At 41.0% G+C, this 20069-nt stretch overlaps 1 protein-coding gene across 1 annotated transcript in view; it reads right to left on the reverse strand.

The window, feature by feature from the left end:
• Positions 1 to 2313: 2313 nt before the first annotated feature.
• LOC136421274 (dnaJ homolog subfamily C member 13-like) overlaps positions 2314 to 20069 on the reverse strand; it is a 53172-nt gene continuing 35416 nt past the window's right edge. Inside the window, exons 39-53 of the mRNA XM_066408501.1 lie at positions 19593 to 19772; positions 18088 to 18255; positions 16132 to 16362; positions 15324 to 15377; positions 14863 to 14989; positions 14202 to 14393; positions 13754 to 13828; positions 13057 to 13257; positions 12558 to 12639; positions 11553 to 11769; positions 10752 to 10931; positions 9976 to 10116; positions 9452 to 9592; positions 8951 to 9050; positions 2314 to 6115 (exon numbers count right to left, since the gene is read on the reverse strand). Coding sequence (XP_066264598.1) covers positions 6015 to 6115; positions 8951 to 9050; positions 9452 to 9592; positions 9976 to 10116; positions 10752 to 10931; positions 11553 to 11769; positions 12558 to 12639; positions 13057 to 13257; positions 13754 to 13828; positions 14202 to 14393; positions 14863 to 14989; positions 15324 to 15377; positions 16132 to 16362; positions 18088 to 18255; positions 19593 to 19772 — 2190 coding nt within the window. The 3' untranslated portion in view covers positions 2314 to 6014. The remainder of the gene's footprint in view (positions 6116 to 8950; positions 9051 to 9451; positions 9593 to 9975; positions 10117 to 10751; positions 10932 to 11552; positions 11770 to 12557; positions 12640 to 13056; positions 13258 to 13753; positions 13829 to 14201; positions 14394 to 14862; positions 14990 to 15323; positions 15378 to 16131; positions 16363 to 18087; positions 18256 to 19592; positions 19773 to 20069) is intronic.

A 20069-nucleotide genomic window follows, 5' to 3' on the forward strand; every position in this document is an offset into this window, starting at 1 on the left:
GTATCATTGATATGTCCCCTGTGACTTGGTCACTGAATATTCATGGAGGGGACTTGGTCAGTTTTTCAGAATTTTTAGAATTCTGGGTTGGTACTGATAGTCCATGGGCCAAACAGGTTTTTGGTACTACCGAGAGGGACAAGTGCTATCATGGACCTTTTGTATCTGTAGTAGCCAAAGTTTATTATAAGCTATGATAACTAACTTCCATGAGCAGCTTCCCTACTATAATCACATGACCAAATGACGTCATTAAAATGGACCTCACTTTTTGGGACTTAATTCAAAGGAGTGGGACAAAATATCAAACACCAATAATTTTCGGCAAAAGATACCACAGGAATCACACGAAAGTTTTTTTCTTCGATATTTCACATTTATAAGAAGTTATGAGTCTTTTAAGTCCGTTTTGGGGGGTAATTTTGTGTAGAAAAATGTATTGTTTACTTTCAAAAATCTGGCATTTATTCGGGCTACCCATGGGGTCTTGTGGAATACATTATATTGATTCCCCATATCATTCTCTGCGTTTTGGGCTTTGAATTAACAAAATCCGTCAATTCTATCAGGAGTAATAAGGGTTTTAAGGATTACAACCAACGGATGCCACTCTTCAGTCCGTGTGCCTCATTAATTCGGCTTCTTTCACGGTCATGTTTTAGCGCCCCCTATCTCTCAGCCCGCCAACTGCAGTACTGCGAACCGTGATCAACCGCACCGTTGCAAGGATAGGATACACCAAGCAGGTTGTAAAGCCTCCTTGGGTAGACCAAACCAAAATGGCATCGGAAAGGAGACACATCAGAACTTGGAACACCTTTGAAAACCGATGGTGGGTAAATAATTTTTCTGGGCTGTTTCTTCGCTTCTGAAGATCACTGGAAATGTTGTCCTCCTCAAAGAGATGGAACTGTCACGGTAAACACAGTTTGCGGGCACCATCGGTTTTCAAAAGTATTCAGAGCCCTAATGTGTCTCCTTTCAAATACCATTTTGATATGGTTTACCCAAGGAGGCTCTATACGACCTGCTTGGTGCATCCTATCCTTGCAATGGTGCGGTCCTGGGTTGATCACGGTTGCTGCAGTTGGCGGACTGAGGGATAGAGAGTGCTAAAACATGACCGTGAAAAAAGCTGAATTAATGAGGCACACGGACGTGGTCACACATTTCTGAAATAATCAGAACGTAACCGGATTATTCATCTGACAACTCTAATAACATTTCTTATTTTTATGTAAGTTGTTCACTGCCTCCAAAGCAGAGGCCCCTGCAGCGTATCTATAAAAAAGAAAGAATTCCGTCGTCAATGCTCCCATGATGCTTTGGACCAAGAGGCGGGAGAACAGCCCCCCTCCCCCTTACATGTGTAATTACTTCGCTGCGTCGCAAATGTTGCACAAGACGCCGTTGGACGGACAGAAAAGACAATAATTTTCGTTTCCCAAAAGCTTTTTATCAATTCTCGATGTGAGATAACTAACAGAGTGAGAAATGAACCGTGATGAACATGTTGAAACTGCATATGTTGAACCACCCTATGTAGACCACTCACTAGCGACCTCCAGCGATTTAGTTGCACATTGCAGTGCCAAATTTGTGAATGGCAGTCACCGTCATTTTTGTTGGTCTGCAGTTATTCATCACAGCATAGATAAAAGACGGTCTTTCATAGTTATTGAACAGTATAAACAAAGCAACTAGAGTCTAAACTAGTCTACTAGACTGACGTTATACTACAACCAGGGTCCATTTTGGAGCTGGAAAACTATCCAAACTTTGGTATTCCTGTAACTGCAGTGACGTTAAGGATGATGGCTGTTTCTTCGCTTCCGAAGATCACTGGAAAGGTTGTCCTCCTCCTCAAAGTGAAGAAACTGTCACAGTAAACACGCGTACGGTTTGCGGGTACCATCGGTTTTCAAAAGTATTCAGAGCCCTGATCCTTTCAAATATTATGTTGATTTGGTTTACCCAAGGAGGCTCTACAATACCTGCTTGGTGCATCCTATCCTTGCAACAGTGCGGTTGATCGCGGTTCACAATGCTGCAGTTGACGGGCTGAGAGATAGAGGGCGCTAAAACATGACCGTCAAAAAAGCTGAATTAATGAGGCACAGGGACGCGTGTAGTGGTGCCTTGCATCAACATGCATGTAAAGCTGGAGAGTTACCAGCGCAGTTTGGCAATTCCAAAAGATCTGGAAGCAACAACACCAGACGTTTGCCAAAACCAGCCAGACCCATTCCTCTGCTTGGAGAGTATTGTTTAACAGTAACAATGATATCATAAACCACTCCACACATGACAGCCTTCCACTTGCAAATGTACATTTATTTCGGAATCCTCATTTTTGTACAATTCTACAAACAGCTCACATGGAATCATCTTCACCAAATCATTACTCACTTCTCGCTCTTTCTTGCATGACCAAGGCCTTAATAATACATTAAAGAATTTTGCTGCACAGTCTTCAGTACAACATTTAAGGCAAAAGAACATTGATAGTAATACCTTATAATCAAACTCATGTCAATCAATACAGCAATACGTAGTAATACATTTTCTAGATTAGAAACAGACCAAGAAGATCGAGGATGGTGGTGCATTTTTTTTAGTTGGGGTAACAACTTCCCCATTTCTTTTTTCTGTCATTTTTTTTGCCTTTTATCAGGGTTTTTTTACTTGTTTCCATCAACCACACCCATGATCATTCTTGGTTTGTTGTCCCTTGACTTTTTATTCTGTAACATATTTTGATAACTTTGTGCTCTTGTACAAAATCTGCCTTTCTGACCAACAGGAATGCAGAATTCTTGTAATCTAACATCCGTACAAGCTGAAATATGACATTTGTACAATACCAGCAGATAGAACATACAGCAATGTTATGTGTACATCATATTCATACATCTAGTACATGTTAATCAGTTGAAATGCCTTTTACTTTGCATACAATAAGCTTGCCTGCTTAAGCTGTTTCTATCCAGTCAGTTTTCTTTCTTGTTAGTATTGATCTTCTTGCTGAATTGTTCTGTAACTGATCAACACAAACATCAAAGAATTTAATGCATCATAAAAGAATCAAACATATAAAGGTAACCAAAAGTAAATTCATAAGGAATGCTATCCAACTATTCACAAGCTGACTCTAATATAGATGTAACAAAATTTATAACGTTCCACATAAAGTCCAATTTGGCATAAGCAAGCCAACAAGATGAGGAGCTTCCATCTTGTTACAATGGCATTCCACTGCCTTTTTTCCCTAAATGCATGGAAAAACATCAATTTGCCCAGCATTAACATAGTGTCAACATTCATTAAAATTCTTTATTTCTTATGATTTTTTATGATCCTCCAAAGCATCACAGCTTCTAGTTGTCCTTTCCTCAGACATGAAGTAGTGTTTTCATCCATCCTTTTCTGTAAATGACTTTATACTACAATTTATTTGGTGCAATGCAGCAAAAAAAGTTTAATACCAAAAAGAAACCCTGCAAGACTGGGATTTTACATAATGCAAAAACTTATCTTAATCAGATAATATCATATAACAATACTAAGTGTAGCACCCCCAAGCTAAGTCTTAGAAATGAAATCATGTCGGTGTAAAACATAACAGGCATAACTGACATTTTGTGATAAATTCATTGTACAGCTAGTAATACAAATGAAAGAAACCAAGCTAAACTTGAGAACCAGTAATATACTAAATTCATTAAGACTTTTATTTGGATGGGCAAAATGGATGCAATGTTCACTGTCAAGCATGCAATCTGACCAATATGACCATACATTAACTGCAATATATAAATCCATGTGTGAGTGAAGGATATAATCTCCATTCTAATGCTCTAGCGGTCTGGTTTCATCAGTATTTCAATCAAAGTCTTTATGAAAACACCTGAAAACTTAAGAATTGGCATTGTGTGTCCTATGGTGTTCCTATTAGGCTACATGTGCTGGCTTGTATCATATTCTTTACTTATAGATATTCACACATTTAGTTGATATTTCATGATAATCAAAACATGTCACATTCAATACAACTTGTACATCTGGTTTTAATTTTGGCAAATTATAACATGGAATTCAACAGAGTTAGATCAAGCTACCAGAGTCACACATTTTATATGCATTTTGATATCTTCTTTTTACAATATACAAATTTCTTTCTATTTTCTCTGAAAGTAACATTAATCCACATGAAGTCTTCTCTTCCACAGAACATCATTTCTAAAGATGAATCCAAGAAACAAAGTGCTGACTTAAGTTTCAGCTAGTCAAGCCCTATACATGTCTGACTACAAAAAACCATAAGGACGTACCCTTATCTTTCAATCAATCAATGTTTGATAACCCTAATGCTTGCTTTACTAATTATCAATTAGTAATTGATATTTCTTAGCTTAACGACCAACATGTTGTAATATTGTAATGAGGCACAGTTAGAGTAGCTGATATCCCACAATGCACGGGGTAACACTGGGTTGTTCTGTAATAATAAGGCTGAGACTCTAAATCCTTGCTGCCTCTTTATAATCCACAGTTCTTAAATTTGAGCTGGCTCCTTCTGTTTAGTAAGTAATCAAAGCTAGAAAAGCTCTTAATATACAAGTATTCATGGAATCTGATTTGTCTGTTACTAAGAACTCTAAAGAAAATAAAACATTGTCAAACTATTTTCAATTTGCACTATGTTGAACTTTATATGTCCCCTATAGTCTGTTTGTGATTTTTTTTCTTGGGTTTTATGGAGAAAAAAAGTTAGAATTGAAAAAAAGAGGTAGAGTCTACCCTTATAACTTGAATGTTTCATATCGCTATGGAAACAGACATTTTGGCAGTAAACTTTACTTATTTGTTCCCCACTGTTCCATCAGAATGGCCATTGCACTACGTATACAGGTATTGCAGGGACTGGCAAAGACAGTTCTCAGAGTCTGTCACTTCTTAAAAGCATCTTCATCAACGTATCAACCGAGAATGGAAAGTTGGAGCAAAATCTTTTTTTCCTGACAAAATGCTTTTGTCATGTCCTTTTTCTATCCACTTCAACGTGCAAATTTATCCCTTATGTTGCAAGACTCTTAGCAATATTTCAGTATATTTGTTCTAAAATTGTAATGGTCCTATCCAAGCTGTGATATGGCTAAAGCTACTGTCTAAGCCCACACAAATGTAAAGAAACTTGATACTGTATTCCTTATGACTGCCAGACCATTATGATAGTAGCCATGAGAAATTCTGTTGCCATTTGCACTTCTTTATGCATCTGATTCAGTCTTGTAATTTTCATGTAACGCTGTTGTTGGAAAGCCTGTACAATGTAAATAGTGCTTACTACATGTTTCAAGGCTCTGGTAACACCCACTGCTTGTTGCTGCTGCTTGTTAACACAATCAAATGGCTCATGCTATAGAGAACTGTTTGCAGTTACACTTTTTTAATACATGCATCAATGAACATGCATTGGATTGTTAACTTTTATTCTTATCACTAAGATAGCATTGAAGTCAGAATCTAGCCACAAACTGGTAAAACAAAGCTACTTTGCATTGGAGCGGCCTACAAACTTTTAAGCAGTTATGCCATATGCACTTCCATGTTCCAATCACTGATAATTTTATCACTGAAGCCCTAAACAAAAGAAAGAAAAAAACAAGTGACTGTCTACAGATTTGAATGACAACTTTATAATAAGTTCATTTCCATCGTGAGCTAGCCAGAAAACATCTAAGTTGAATCTTCATCAGGCTTCTCCACAGGGAAGCTATAAAATGTACATGTCTGCCTGCAGTCATTACACAGGGGGCATCGCCATGGTTACGACTATGTTGCCATGGTTCCCAGCATGTTGCCATGGTTACTGGAACATCACCATGGTTACTGGTTCTTTGCCAATGTTACTGGTGTGTTACTAATTGGCTAGTACTAGCATGTTGACATGTTCACTGCTACATTGCCATGGTAACTTGCACGTTGCCATGGTGACTGGCCCGTTGCCGTGGTTACTCGCCCTGGAGGTCCTCGTCCCGCACCATGGGGGGCGGCTTGTCCGGCATGGCGGCACTGGTCCCCGCTGTCAGGTAGCCAGCGACACTCGGGCCCGCTGCAGGACAGAGACAAAATATACAGACATTCTGTACATGCTGATAATGCACATTTTATACATCCTGTACTCACATGTTGAGAGCGTTTTGATTAAAGTTTTTAACACATTCACCAACACTTAAGACTGAGTCTTTGAAATGTTTTTCCAACTTCTAAGGCTAGGGCCAAGGCCTGTCAAAAAGAAGGCTGTTAAGTCCATTGAATACAAATTTGTTAACAAACCCATCAGAAGAAAGATAACCTCCATGCCAAACCATTGCATTGATGCAGGAAACAAAGAGGTCTGAAAAATGATGTCACTGAGCAGATTCTGAGGTTTCTACATTAAGTATTTTGCCACTGACAGTACTCTACATTTTGTAATTCGTATAGACATGGAATTATGAACATGCTCTAGAAATGTAACTGTAAGCAATGCAAGCAAACTTGCACAGTAATATTGTCAACAAAAAGCAACACACACAAGTTGATAAAAGTTGGCCAAGTCATCCAATGTAGTTTGCATGCACACTGTCTTGTAACTAACTTGCAATCAAAATGACATGCATGGCATGCTGCTATTATAGGCAACAAAGCAGCATATCCAGCATAACCAGCACACAAAGAGTTCATCTAACAGTCAAGCACTTAGTCATGCACATAGATATCATGCAATTTACTTTTAATTTTACCAAAAGGCACTACATGACTGTGCTTGATGTTACTAACTAAAGTGACTACAATTCAAAGGCAGTTCAGAATAGTTGAACCAGGAAAACTCTTAAGCCAGTGAATCACAGTTTGTTGGACATAGAGCAGGTGGGCAAAGCAGGTGTTTGGAATCACAATAAGAAAGCAGGACCTGTTGAGAAGTTATTAACAGGAACTACTGCAGGACTGTACAGAATTAGTAAGAAACAGCCAAGAATAGTTAACACACCAGAGAGACAGTGTTGGGTTTCAGGTTTAAACAAAGAGCAACACAGAAACATTTACCTAACACAAGTATTAGTAATAGTAGGGTTCTGGATGCACCAAACCAAAAGGAATATTTGGACCATATTTAACACAAGCAATACTGATCTACCTATTTTGTAAATTGCAAAAAAAAAACTTTTTAAAAAACTTCATGGAACAAAAAATCTTTTTTCCACAACAGTTTCTGAATCAGCACCTTTGTACATGAACCTGGCATGGCCTGTCTATGATAGGGCATAACTAAATATATACACTCTGACCTGTGAACCTTACCCTACATGCAGCTGTCTTTTGACCCCTGCCAGACATAAAATCCAGATTCATGCAGGTCTCTAGCTAACACAGCCACTGCAAAGGCATGCACCTTAACCTTTGCACCCTAACCCCTCTCTAACTACATTTTGTAATTCTAGACTCCGACTCATCAGGCCCTGGCACATGCATGTATCCCAGCATGCAGTGGCATATACCCATCATGCATTGCAGCACATAATGGCGGCCCCTCCCTACCTTTAGAGGACGTGACTTGTTCTTTCTCACCACCTAGGTCAGGGACAGAGGTCATTAGGCATGGTGGCTTACATTACACACAAACAGGTCTGCACTTGACCTTGGGCCTCAATAGAACAGTGCAAGGTGACATCAAGGTCAATGGGGAAAAAACACAAGAAAATGAGTCAGATCATCCTTTTCTTGCCATGTTGCCATCCGTGTGAAGAAAATATGAGTAAAGTTGAGTCTCAATTCACTTCCGGGCTGGGTTAAAAACATATAACTAACAAACATGTACTGCAACATCAATGGTGACCAAAGAAACAGTAGCTGCAAAAAATCTTCATACAAAAGAGACTTCCATTTCACGCAAACTTGGTTTACTTTAGTCTCACTAACGGTATTTTGCTAGGTTTTAAACTTCAGCTGTCAACAAACTTAGGAAATCGTGCAAGGCGGCACATTTTGAACAACACCACCACTACAGTCAAACCTGTCTAAAGTGACCACAGGAGGGAAGAAAATAGTAACTGTTACAGTAGACAGGTGGCCACTATAGACAGGATTCTCAATGCTTGGGTCACTTGACAAAATAATCCAAGGGACTGCCAAAAACTGGTTAGAACGGCTATATTGTTACGAGACTCAGTGCAGATTTGAAAGTAACAACAAGAGGTTAACAGGGGTGGGGATAATTAAGAGATGTACATTGTACAAGAAGCACAAATAGGAAAGGGTGAGGGTATTGAAACATGTACATAAACAGGGAGTGACTGCATTTTACGATGCTTCAACATCGTTCGTACCCCCTAAATGTCAGGTAAAAAAAAGGACAAAAATTTTTTCAGGGGTGACAAAAAAATGAGGAAGCTGGGGTAGGAAAGGAGTACAATGTACAACAGTTTGCTCTGAAATAGCAAAGGTATAGAATGATGTTAGTTACAAGTGATGTTGAGTGGAGTCAGCAAAATATATTTTCCAAAATTAGACATTATGGACCAACATAGTACATTTTGTACAATGAGAACCAGGACCTGCTAAAGCCATATAACTCTCTCTCTCTCTCTCTCTCTCTCCAATTTTACGTCTTTTATTCCACATTATATGGGGGTTGGACGTGCTTGCACATGGATGGGGGAGCCCCAGAACTCCTCAGCAAGTGCAAGTCTTTTTTGTAGCAAGAGTTTTTACGTCTGGATGCCCTTCCTAACGCCAACCCAAACCCTACTGTAGGGCTTAGGACATAGGAAATGTGTGTTAAGTGCCTTTCCCAAGGGCACAACGTCTGGGTGCATGTCCGGACATGTCTGGGTACTCCACTGGGGATTTGAACCTGGGTCTCATTGGTTCATAGCCGTTGTATATAACATGTTTGTATACACACCTGTCAGGTAGCCTGCCGTGGCTGTCTGTGAGATGAACAGGTCGTGTTTCTGGTCCCTGTACGACGTCCAGACTGTGGACTTGTCAAGGACACTTTGCACCTTAAAAGGAGACACAGATGAAATCAATTAAATCTGCTGAAGATTACAATGACGCTTTGCATATAAAAGAGGGAGACAAGAGGGCCAGAAATGTGTCAAAGTCAAATGTGTCCCTAAAAACTGAAATGCATTGTTAACAAACTTTAAAGTATAAGTTGCCTTGCTGAGAGTCAAATGATTCTAGAATTAAATTCTTAAAACTCTGGCTGTTAAAATAGATACTGATGCAAAGAGCTAGATAAGCATAAACCACAATCAAGGACTATATAGTGCTGACTGAGGCTTTCAGGGGAATATCTTTAATTCTAATAGACAGGATCTGACATATAGATTAACATGATATTGTGACCTTCTTGCATAAAAGCTACCATAAGAATACAAAACAAACTCTGTGCTGTTACCTGTTCCCCATACTCCAAACTTCTCGTCATCGCCTTCAGAGACTTGACTATCTGGGCCTTGGTGCCCGATGGGTTCTCTACCTGTTCAAGCCCGCCATCTAGCAACCTTAGGAGGTACTGCACCAGCTCTGCTTCAATGGCCTGGGAGAAAATCATCAGAGAAGAACAGATTTGAAACAATGATTGATTTCTAAGATGCACTTTATTGATATCTAGTACCATCTAATATGACTGCTTGAAACACAAGCAGTGGTGGGAAGTTCAAGTGCAAGACGTTCGCATGACACAAAAAGTCACATTCATCTGATGTGAATATCGCTGTGCAGTGTTATCATGTAGATTCCACTTATGATGTAGAGAATACCCAAAAACAGTGACTTTGTTCTAATATTTTGGCCGGTCAGATTCTGCAATATGCACCTATAAGACATTTAACCTTTAGCACACTGAAGTAGCTGTTTGGCACCCAATTCTCTATTGGTTACAGAGTTAGGCAGCAGGGAGGAGTGAAGACACTGACTGACCTGCTTCACCAGATCCGTCTGGTCCTTCTCGAACATCCTGAAGAAAGTTTCGCAGGCGATGCCGATCATGTCCGGCCGCGCCCGCATGGCCACCATCATGGGCCGGATACACTCCGTCTGAGACATGGCTGTCACACATAGCTGGGGGAAGAGGTCAGTGATTGGTCACTCAATGATTGTTATAATGTAGATAATGTGTTTATGCACACAGTCTGAGACAAAGACTGTATGGAGAAACTGATTTTTCACATTTTTCTATGCTGTACACTGAAAAAATTCTACACTTTAATCCATCGAACTGAACATTACAGATCATCAATTAAAATCTACACGAAAGTTGGAATCTCTATCAAATGTCAAGTATCTTTTGACCATATGTCAAGATAAAAATTGAGTAGCCATAACAAAAAGGGAAACATGAATTTTTAAAGGGCAAATGAATCTTTATTGTATATGTCCAGTAATGTGGTGGAATATAGAACTTCCAAAATGATGTCCTTGGAAAAATGGCACTTTGACAGTAAAATTTGAACTGGTAACTACTAGTAAGGGTACACAAAAAATCCTGAACTGTCTTTCTAACGTCATGAAAAAAACCTGTTTGCTAACACATGTTTATGTGGAGGAGAATGTAAATTAATCTATCATAAAAAAATGTTTCAATGACCACTGATGACCAGAACTTACATCATTGTTTGCTAACACATGTTTATGTAGAGGAGAATCTAAATCTATCATACAAAAATATTTCAGAGACCAGATGACCAAGAACTTACATCATTGTTTGCTAGCACATGTGCGGCCAGCAGTGCAGACTTGGGGATAGCCGAGTTGCGAGAAGACATGGGTTTGAAGACCTGCGGGATGTGACCCAGCCCGGGGGCGTTGTCGGCTAGCTGGGGCTGTGCCGTGAACAGGGACACCACCGCTGTGGTCAGGGTCTCAAGCACTTCTCCCTGTGATAAAAGATAATGATAACATCATGCCAGGCCAATATAACTAATGATTGTTGAACATAAGAAAGTAATCCTTAACTGGAAGACAATGCAACAATACAGTCTGAGAAGAAAGTCACAAACTTTGTGAACATATACAAACAATTATCAACATTCAAGATTCAAGTTTTCCTCTAAGACCTTTACTTCTATTTCGTCCACTTGATAAATCATCACTTAAGAGAAATCTTAACGAACTTGCACAACATGAAATATAAGGATACATGTAATTTTCCACCACGCTCCTCTTTCCAACATTTCTTTGCCACCAACATCAAAGTTGTTTGTGCAGGTGAATTCAATCTGCCTCCAAAAAGACAAGATTAATCAATTGATTTTCATTTTTTTCTATGCATAGCATTGTGCCAATTTCTTTATTTAACTGTTTGACTGATACTTACATCTCGGTTAAATTTGCTGGTGTCATTCAACTCTAAAAAGGTTAATTTCTTTATTGATTATAGATTGATTGGTTGATGGACACTTACATCAGGGTTGTTTTTACTGGTGGGTTCGATCCACCTCTAGATGGAAAAATATTGCTTGATTGCTTGATTGATTGATTGATTAATTGACACTCACATCAGGGTTGTTTTTACTGGTGAGTTCGATCCACCTCTCCATGAGGGACACCTGGAACTCCTTGGGTTTGCGCAGCACCCAGCCCGGCTGTGAGATGAAGAGTCTGAGGAACACCCCTCCCACCGTCAGCTCTCCCTCCACGTCTGTGTACACCACCGCAAAGTCCTCAGGGAGCTTCCAGCTGGCATCGATGTTCTCCTTCTGGGCTGTATAGTGTCTGCAAATGGACAGAGAACATTCTGGTAAATGAAATTATCTCACTTTAGGAGGATTGTGCAAAAGCAAAGTCCTCAGGGAGCTTCCAGCTGGCATCGATGTTCTCCTTCTGGGCTGCATAGTGTCTGCAAATGGACAGAGAACATTCTGGTAAATGAAATTATCTCACTTTAGGAGGATTGTGCAAAAGCAAAGTCCTCAGGGAGCTTCCAGCTGGCATCGATGTTCTCCTTCTGGGCTGTATAGTGTCTGCAAATGGACAGACAACATTCTGGAACATGTTTCATCCCATTTCTTTCATTTTGGGAGGATTGTGCAAAAGCAAAAACTGAGTCCTTCTCCGTGTATGGTATTTAAAACTGAGACAAGAACATATACAGCACTAAAAAAGAAAATGGTATTAACATTGTCTTCCCTGTCCCTAGTACTGTATGACATTCACACTGACAATGCTTTCACTGTCCTTAGTGATGAATAATATTCACACAAACACTGCTGTCACTATCCTAAGTGCTGAATGACATTCACACTAACACTTCTGTCACTGTCCTTAGTGCTGAATGACATTCACACTGACAATGCTGTCCCTGGTGCTGAATTACATTCAGACTAACACTTCCATCCCTTTCCCTAGTGCTATATGACATTCACATTGACACTGCTGTCACTGTCCTTAGTGCTGACTGCTGAATAACATTCAAACAGACACTGCCATCCCTGTCCCTGACATTTAACACCAACACTTGAATGACTACAAAGCCTTAGATAGTTCTATCAACAGCTACTCACATGTCTCTCATCTTTTTGACCACGCTGGACACTTTTTCCCTGGCATCGTCATTCCAGATTAGTTCTGGATTCTCGTGTGTTCCTGTGACAAAGGAAATCAAAACAAATGAGATGAACATTGAGAAGAACATTTCAAGTTGCCTAGGATGTCATTATCTTGCATGTTACAGATATACTGTGAAATTCCAGATTAATCTACATTATAAACATCTTCAAGCTTGTTGACAAGTTGCTCTAGACTGTCCTTGTCTTAATCATTACAGTGCCTGACAATCAACCACAAGATCTGCTCCAAAGCTGCAGCTGCCAATACTAGAAATATTTCAGTGCCTGTCTTACCTTCAAACATGCGCACACAGCTGGCTAAGATCAGAGCTATCCCTATTATGTGCATTTCAGAGCCTGACATATCTTCAATAATCACTGACTGTCTACTTAAAAACATGTCTATGGGTCTTTTACAGCTGTCCATGCTAGTAATGTTTCAGTGCCTACTTACCTTCAAACATGTGCACAGCTGCCTCAGGGCTGTCCCTCATTGCGTCCATGAAGATGCCTGGCAGGAACTTACTGAGGATGATGCGGATCTTCGGCCCCACAAGCTTGTCTGCGATCATCTTGGAGAAGAGTTCAGCAGTCTGCCCTCGGATACCGGGGTTGGTCGAGTTACAGAAGAGATCCAGAAGGTAGATCAGCGCTCCTGCAGAGAGAATGATCTAGATCTGAATCTGGATCACATGAATGGCATACTGCCACATGGCATAACACACTAGTACTGTAGTTATAGCTTCTTAGTACAAGCTGCACATGGAGTGTAACAGACACATTTGTAGGTGTTGGTCATTGCAACTCTACTCAAATCAATGTCATAAGACTTAGTGTTGTGTTTTTTATAACACACTCAAAGAATGGCCCCCAATCATAGGACCACAATCTTACACACTTCAAACACCTCATCGATCAACAGAGTGGTATTCTTTTATTCTTGATGATGCTTTTCTTTCAGTTGAGTCAATTTGTGATGTATGTATTTCACACTCACATACTGTTTTCCCTGTCCTTGGTGCTGAATGGCATTCACACTGACACAAAAGGTAACAACATTGTCCATTTAGTATATTCTTCCCATTTGTCATATCTATATCTGCCATGACAATGAAGGCCTTTACTGAAAACAACCAATTGTATCAACTCACCCCTTGCCAATGCCTCCTTCACAATCTTAGTGCTGGACAAGAGGGCATGTAGGCTCTCCAGTACTGTACTTCTGCCTGGAGAGGAAACACAAATAAAATGAATCATTTCCTATAGAAAACAACTCTTGACTAAAACAACAAATGCAAGATTTTTAAATGACATGGCTTTGACCAAAAAAGTCAGCATTGCCATGGTTCATTCCCAAATGCCTGTGAAGTAACATCTTAGTAACTTTTCAGCTCACCTAGAAATGCTGATAGAAGCTGAAATGTATTCCTCTGGTCTAAGAAAAGGTCTTCAATTTTACACCAAAATCTTCATTACAACTTACTTTTATGTTATTGCTAGTCGTGTTGTATCATTATATCTATATTGTGAAGATCTCTAAAAAACTAAAACTTCTTGTTGAATAAGAAGATAAATTTGACTTGATGTTTGTTTACTCACTCGTAGGCAGTGATTGGATGACCAGGAGCAGGTACGGCAACACCGCGGCGTCGCCAATGTCGTTGACGCAGTCCTGATTGGTTGTTACTGAGTTCACGACCTCCAGCCCCAGCTGCTGCAGCTTCCCAGCGCCATGGAGACGCAGCAGGGCGAACAGCAGCCGGAAGTGCCCCAGGCACACCACTTCAGTGCCTGTCAAGAAATTGAAATGGTTTCTTAGAAACAGGTGACATAGGCACACAATTTCAGTGCCTGTTGAAAAATTGAAATGGCTTGTGAGAAATAGGTGACAAAAGTGAATACAAAGCCTGCTTTTTGATCACTTTTTCAAGTGCCATACAACAGATAGTTTATGTGGAGGGAGGAGAAATCCTTTCACTTAGCATTTTTCTGTGTTGCTGTTTCTGTAATACCACAATAACATACATTTGACAATGTACTGAAGCATCACAGTTTTAGTGTGTATGACATCAACTTTGGAGATGATAGGGAGGCAACTATCCTACATTAGCCGGCAAATACTGGCCTTGAACTAGCTACGACTGTCTCAGGTTACCTGGGTTGTTCCTGACGACGTTCCTAAAAATACATGTAACTCCCAATACGTTGCAATATAATGTATTTATCCTCCCTTTATCAAGGCAACTAGCTATGACTTTACCTGGGTTGTTCCTGATGACGTTCCTGAGGGCCTCCAGCGCCATCTCCACGTCCCGCAGCCGCTGCTTGTTACTCTCCTTCGTGGTGTCCATCGTGCCCTGGGACAGGGTCAGCAGCGAGTGTAGGTACTAGAGGAAAACAAACAGAACAATCGTCATCATTTAAAAAATGTTCAAATTTCTAGCTATCCCTACAGTCTTCCTCATGTTTGATTGACCAAGGAACTTAATGTGAAGAGGTATAAAACTTTATCAGCCATTGCTTTTTTTCCAATGACAAATTAAAGCTAAAGGACAGATGGATGACGTGTTTTTGCTGCATCTATGGTGCCGTGGAACCATGCCACTGGGGAATGAAGATACTTTTTCAAAAGGCAGAAACAAATCATCCATTTTGTAACAGAAAATATTTCTAAGAACAAGGCTGTTACTGTACAAATGACATAACATTCAAAGCACTCACCTCTGCCTGAGAACCCAAGAAGTCGATCAGCTTCCTTGTGAAGCCTTTAGAATCCTAAAAGAGGAATAATTCATCATTATAGATGAGAAATTCAACACAATGTGTTGGACACTTCACAGCTTTAAGTTGCTACGGACATTACAAAAACATCCATAAATGTGAAGGTTTTGACACCATCCCTGTCCTTGGTGCTGAATTAAAGTGATTAACACAAATCATTACATACTGAGCTGGAAAAACAACAACAGAAAAACCATATCTGTTCATTGTACATTCTAATGTACACTCTTACACACATACATATCTCACTCTTACACACACACACACTCACATAACATAAAGGTAAACCCAATTCTTACCATAACTACATGTACAGCCTGCAAACCTGCAGAACCAAAGCTTGCTCCCCAAACTCACCTCCAGTGGAAATGTGGGCTGTTCGTTGTACACCCCTTATAAACTTAACCTGAACTTCAATCCTAACTGTAACACCATGTATCGGTCTGATATAGATATGAATCTCATCCCTTCATGACTTTCATTCCTACTACTCACCTCTAGCGGGAATGTTGGCTGTTCGTTGTACACCCTGACGTAGACCTCGCCCACCTGCAGCTCCTTCAACCCTAACTGTAACTAAAACCTGCAGACCTACAGTCTGCTCCCCAAACTCACCTCCAGTGGAAACGTCGGCTGCTCGTTGTACACCCTGACGTAGACCTCTCTTATACCCTTAACCTGAACTTCAATCCTATCAGTGTAAATCTCATTCATTCCTACATGATGCAATCTAAGCTCCCAGACTCACCTCTAGCGGGAACGTGGGCTGCTCGTTGTACACCCTGACGTAGACCTCTCCCACCTGCAGCTCCTTCTCGTGGATGGTGAAGCAGAAGTCGGCGCCGTACGACGGGTCGCACTCCCCGGTGCGGATCTTGCTGCTCTGCTGCTCCTGCAGGAACTCCGTCAGCTCCATCCTGGTCCCGTTGTCCCAGATCAGGTACGGGTTCTCCGTGTTGCTGTTCAGGATTTTCAGTACCTGCAGAGAAGAGGCAAGTCACTTAGAAATTTGTGCAAATGTGTCAAGATACAGTTTTAGCTTATTAATATTTAGCTAATACAGTCAAACCTGTATTAGCGGTCACCTTTGCATAGCAGCCACCTGCCCATAGTGGTCACTTTTTGTCGGTCCCTTGGATTTTTCCCATTGACATAAGCATTAAGAATTAGGCTATAGCGGCCACCTGTCCAACGCGGTCACGGCCAGACGATTTTCGGTCCCGCGAGTACAGTAACACTGCCGATAACGGTCCCGGCGCGCCGGTAGAAGCCGCATCGCCACCGCACGCCGGGTTCAAAATCTTCATTTTTTCACGCCGTTATCAAATTTATGTGGACTCAACTGGATAGGATAATAATAAAGAAAACCAGAATGTTTTATCTTTGTTTAGAAAATCCATGGTTTGACGCGAAGTCAAGCATAAATTTCTTCACATGGCTTGCGTTTGGACATCGCGTCAAAATTGTCCATGTCTGTGCATTTCGACTGGACAAATATTACGGCAGCTTTTTGAAAAATACAACCCGCACATGTACCTGATGCGGTAAGTTCGCAAAATGTTTGAATGTCGGCCCAATTTCCGTTTTCCCCGGAAAATTCATCCAAAATTGTGCCCAAAACGTGCTTCGGGCTTTCGCGCGATTTGCAAAATGGCGCTGATAGTGAGCAGCACAAAGGTCAACGGAAGACACCACTGTTACGGAGGTATAATGTGCTAAATTCATTTTGCTGCAAAGTATCACTGAGGATAATTGATTCAACAAAAGCTTCAAAATAAATATAAATAACATTAATATGATGTAGAATTTGGGCTATTGCAATTTTCTGAAAAGAAAAAAGCCATCAAAAGACCGACCTAAAATGTGACTTACCTATGCAATGTTTACATGTGTACTGTACGGTGAATAAATGCATCTCAGTCGGTACTGAAAACTGAGGTCAATTAATCGACCTTTTCTCCATAGTGGCCACCTGTCCTTAGCGGCCAGTTTTCACCAGTCCCTTGAGTGACCGCTATAGACAGGTTTGACTGTACATGTACCGGTTGATATTTGGTACTGCTAATACCATGACAAAAAAGAGACTATTAGTGTACTATAGTATAGTCCATACTGGGAATTTATCCTGTTCTTTTTGCCACGACAATGTTCTTACAAGTGAGATCATTATATTTAACATGTCACCTCTAACCTTTCTCCCTGACCCCTTGTAACATAGCTGATACCTCTAACCCCCGAACCCTAACCTTTAACCTACCTCCCATGGGTCCTCCTTGTTGAGCTGCCTGCTGAGGTAAGTAGTTAACATGGCCGTATAGACTTATTCACAGCAGGGTTGTCTGGTGTTTTCTGGTGCAGGCTTATGTGACCTCTAACCCCGAACCCTAAACTTTAACCTACCTCCCGAGGATCCTCCTTGTTGAGCTGCCTGCTGAGGTAAGTAGTTAGCATGGCCGCTATGGACCTCTTCACAGCTGGGTTGTCTGGAGTTTTCTGGTCCAGTTTTATGTCTTATGTGACCTCTAACCCCTGATCCCTAACCTTTAACCTACCTCCCGTGGGTCCTCCTTGTTGAGCTGCCTGCTGAGGTAAGTAGTTAGCATGGCCGCTATAGACCTCTTCACAGCTGGGTTGTCTGGAGTTTTCTGGTCCAGTTTTATGTCTTATGTGACCTCTAACCCCTGATCCCTAACCTTTAACCTACCTCCCGTGGGTCCTCCTTGTTGAGCTGCCTGCTGAGGTAAGTAGTTAGCATGGCCGCTATAGACCTCTTCACAGCAGGGTTGTCTGGTGTTTTCTGGTCCCCGTCCAGGTAGCCCCCTAACCGGGCCAGAGCCAGCATGCTCAGGCGGGCCAGGTTGTTGGCCACCTCCTAAACAGGCAGAAGGAAAATGATCTAGGTTTAAAACTTGGTGTTTCTAAAATTGAACTGAGATTTATTTTGTCTAGTCAGAACTCAAAATATGTACTTAGATGTAAACATATGTCAGGGTAGAGACTGCGATCTGCTAGAACTGCTAATTCTACCTGGAGAGATCCAGATTGGACTCTGATTGGGATGCTAGGAATGCGTAAGCCTCTCCTGTAATGCGTAAGCCTCTCCTGTTTATATGTGTAAGTCCTATATCTAAAGTCTATTCATTCAAATTGATCCACAGGAATTGAAGTTTTGACAAGGAACTATCTTTAAGTTTACAGACACAGATATTTTTCCTATTTGGACACAAATACTGCACATTTTCAAACATCAAAGAGACCTTCCTACTGAACAGTATAACACATCATGTAACATAGTGTGATGAAGCATGTAATAGAAACAGAGAAAACAGTGGCAACAAAGGGCTGAAGAAAGTGTTTTGTAGTGTGACTTACTTGCAAGTTATTTGGGTGGTCAAACTCCGACTTGAGAAGCATGGAAAAGAGGAAAGCTGTCAATCAAAGAATCGCCATAGAAACGGCAATCATTCAAGATCATTCGAGCAGTGGGAAGTAAAGCCACAACTGTCTGTCAAAGTGTTGCCATGGAAACAGCACTCATTCAAGGTCAGACAGGCAGGGCTTGAGAAAACACAACTCTGCATCTGTGCAGCAACCTTTCAACTTTAAACTTTCACCAGTGGACAGAGACAATGCCTGACAGTCAAGAGTTCCTGAAATCATTTGAACATAGTTTTTCATTATCAAATAGCAGTCAAAGCTAGGTGCAAGAAGTTTAAGTGACAGTGATGGTGAAGGTACAGAGAACAGTAATAAGCGAGTTCAAGGTTCCAACGGAGCATGCACGCTGTCAAAGGTGAAGGCCCTTTATGTCTCAACAGTTCTTGTCTAGACAATGGTTAATACATGTCAAGACGTGTTTTGTTTGTGTCTCATCGGAGGCCATCTTTAACTTTAACATATTTGGGGGGTTCACACTTGTGCGTATATTCAAGTCCGTAGGATCATGAGTTCCATATTCACTTGACATTTTTTGCCTTTTATGTAAATTTTTTGGCAATGAAGCTGGTTTTCACCTTGAACCATTGTTATGCAGCCTCTGGTTATGGAACCCAAAAAATTAATTCTTCAGTTGCAAACTTAACCTAAACCCAAAAAATGTCAATACGGAACTCTTACAGACTTTATATACCATCACCCAGTTGTGAATCCCCCTTACCTGTGCATGTACAGTTGAAACCATGAACTTGGTAATAGATGCCCCCCCCATACCTGTTGGTTGGATTCGTCGGACTTCTCGACCCCGCCCTCCTCCAGCGTGTAGTCGTAGTGGAAGAGGTACAGCAGCAGGTGCCACAGCACACCTGCCTGCAGCAGGTGGTTCTGCAGGTAATAGTCCACACAGAAGGCCGACACACACTCTGTAGCCACACTGCACATCCTGGGCAGGTCCTGAGGAACAAAAGAAGAGTTTTATGAGTAATCTATACGGAGATTTACGGAGCAGATGCCACAGCACACACTCAGGTAATAGTCCACACAGAAGGCCGACACACACTCGGTGGCCACACTGCACGTCCTGGGCAGGTCCTTGGGAAAATAAAAGCTCTAAGATTTAGAAATGGTAGCTCAGTGTGCAGCATTGGCTACTAAGAAACAACTGCTAGAAAGAGGTCCATGAGAATGGTAAAATGTGATGTTTGGTTTTCTTGCCACTGTTTGTTACTAGGTCTCATGTTTGATGTCTTT

This window comes from Branchiostoma lanceolatum, chromosome 15 (assembly GCF_035083965.1).
Source record: "Branchiostoma lanceolatum isolate klBraLanc5 chromosome 15, klBraLanc5.hap2, whole genome shotgun sequence".
In the NCBI taxonomy this organism is placed as follows: Eukaryota; Metazoa; Chordata; class Leptocardii; order Amphioxiformes; family Branchiostomatidae; genus Branchiostoma; species Branchiostoma lanceolatum.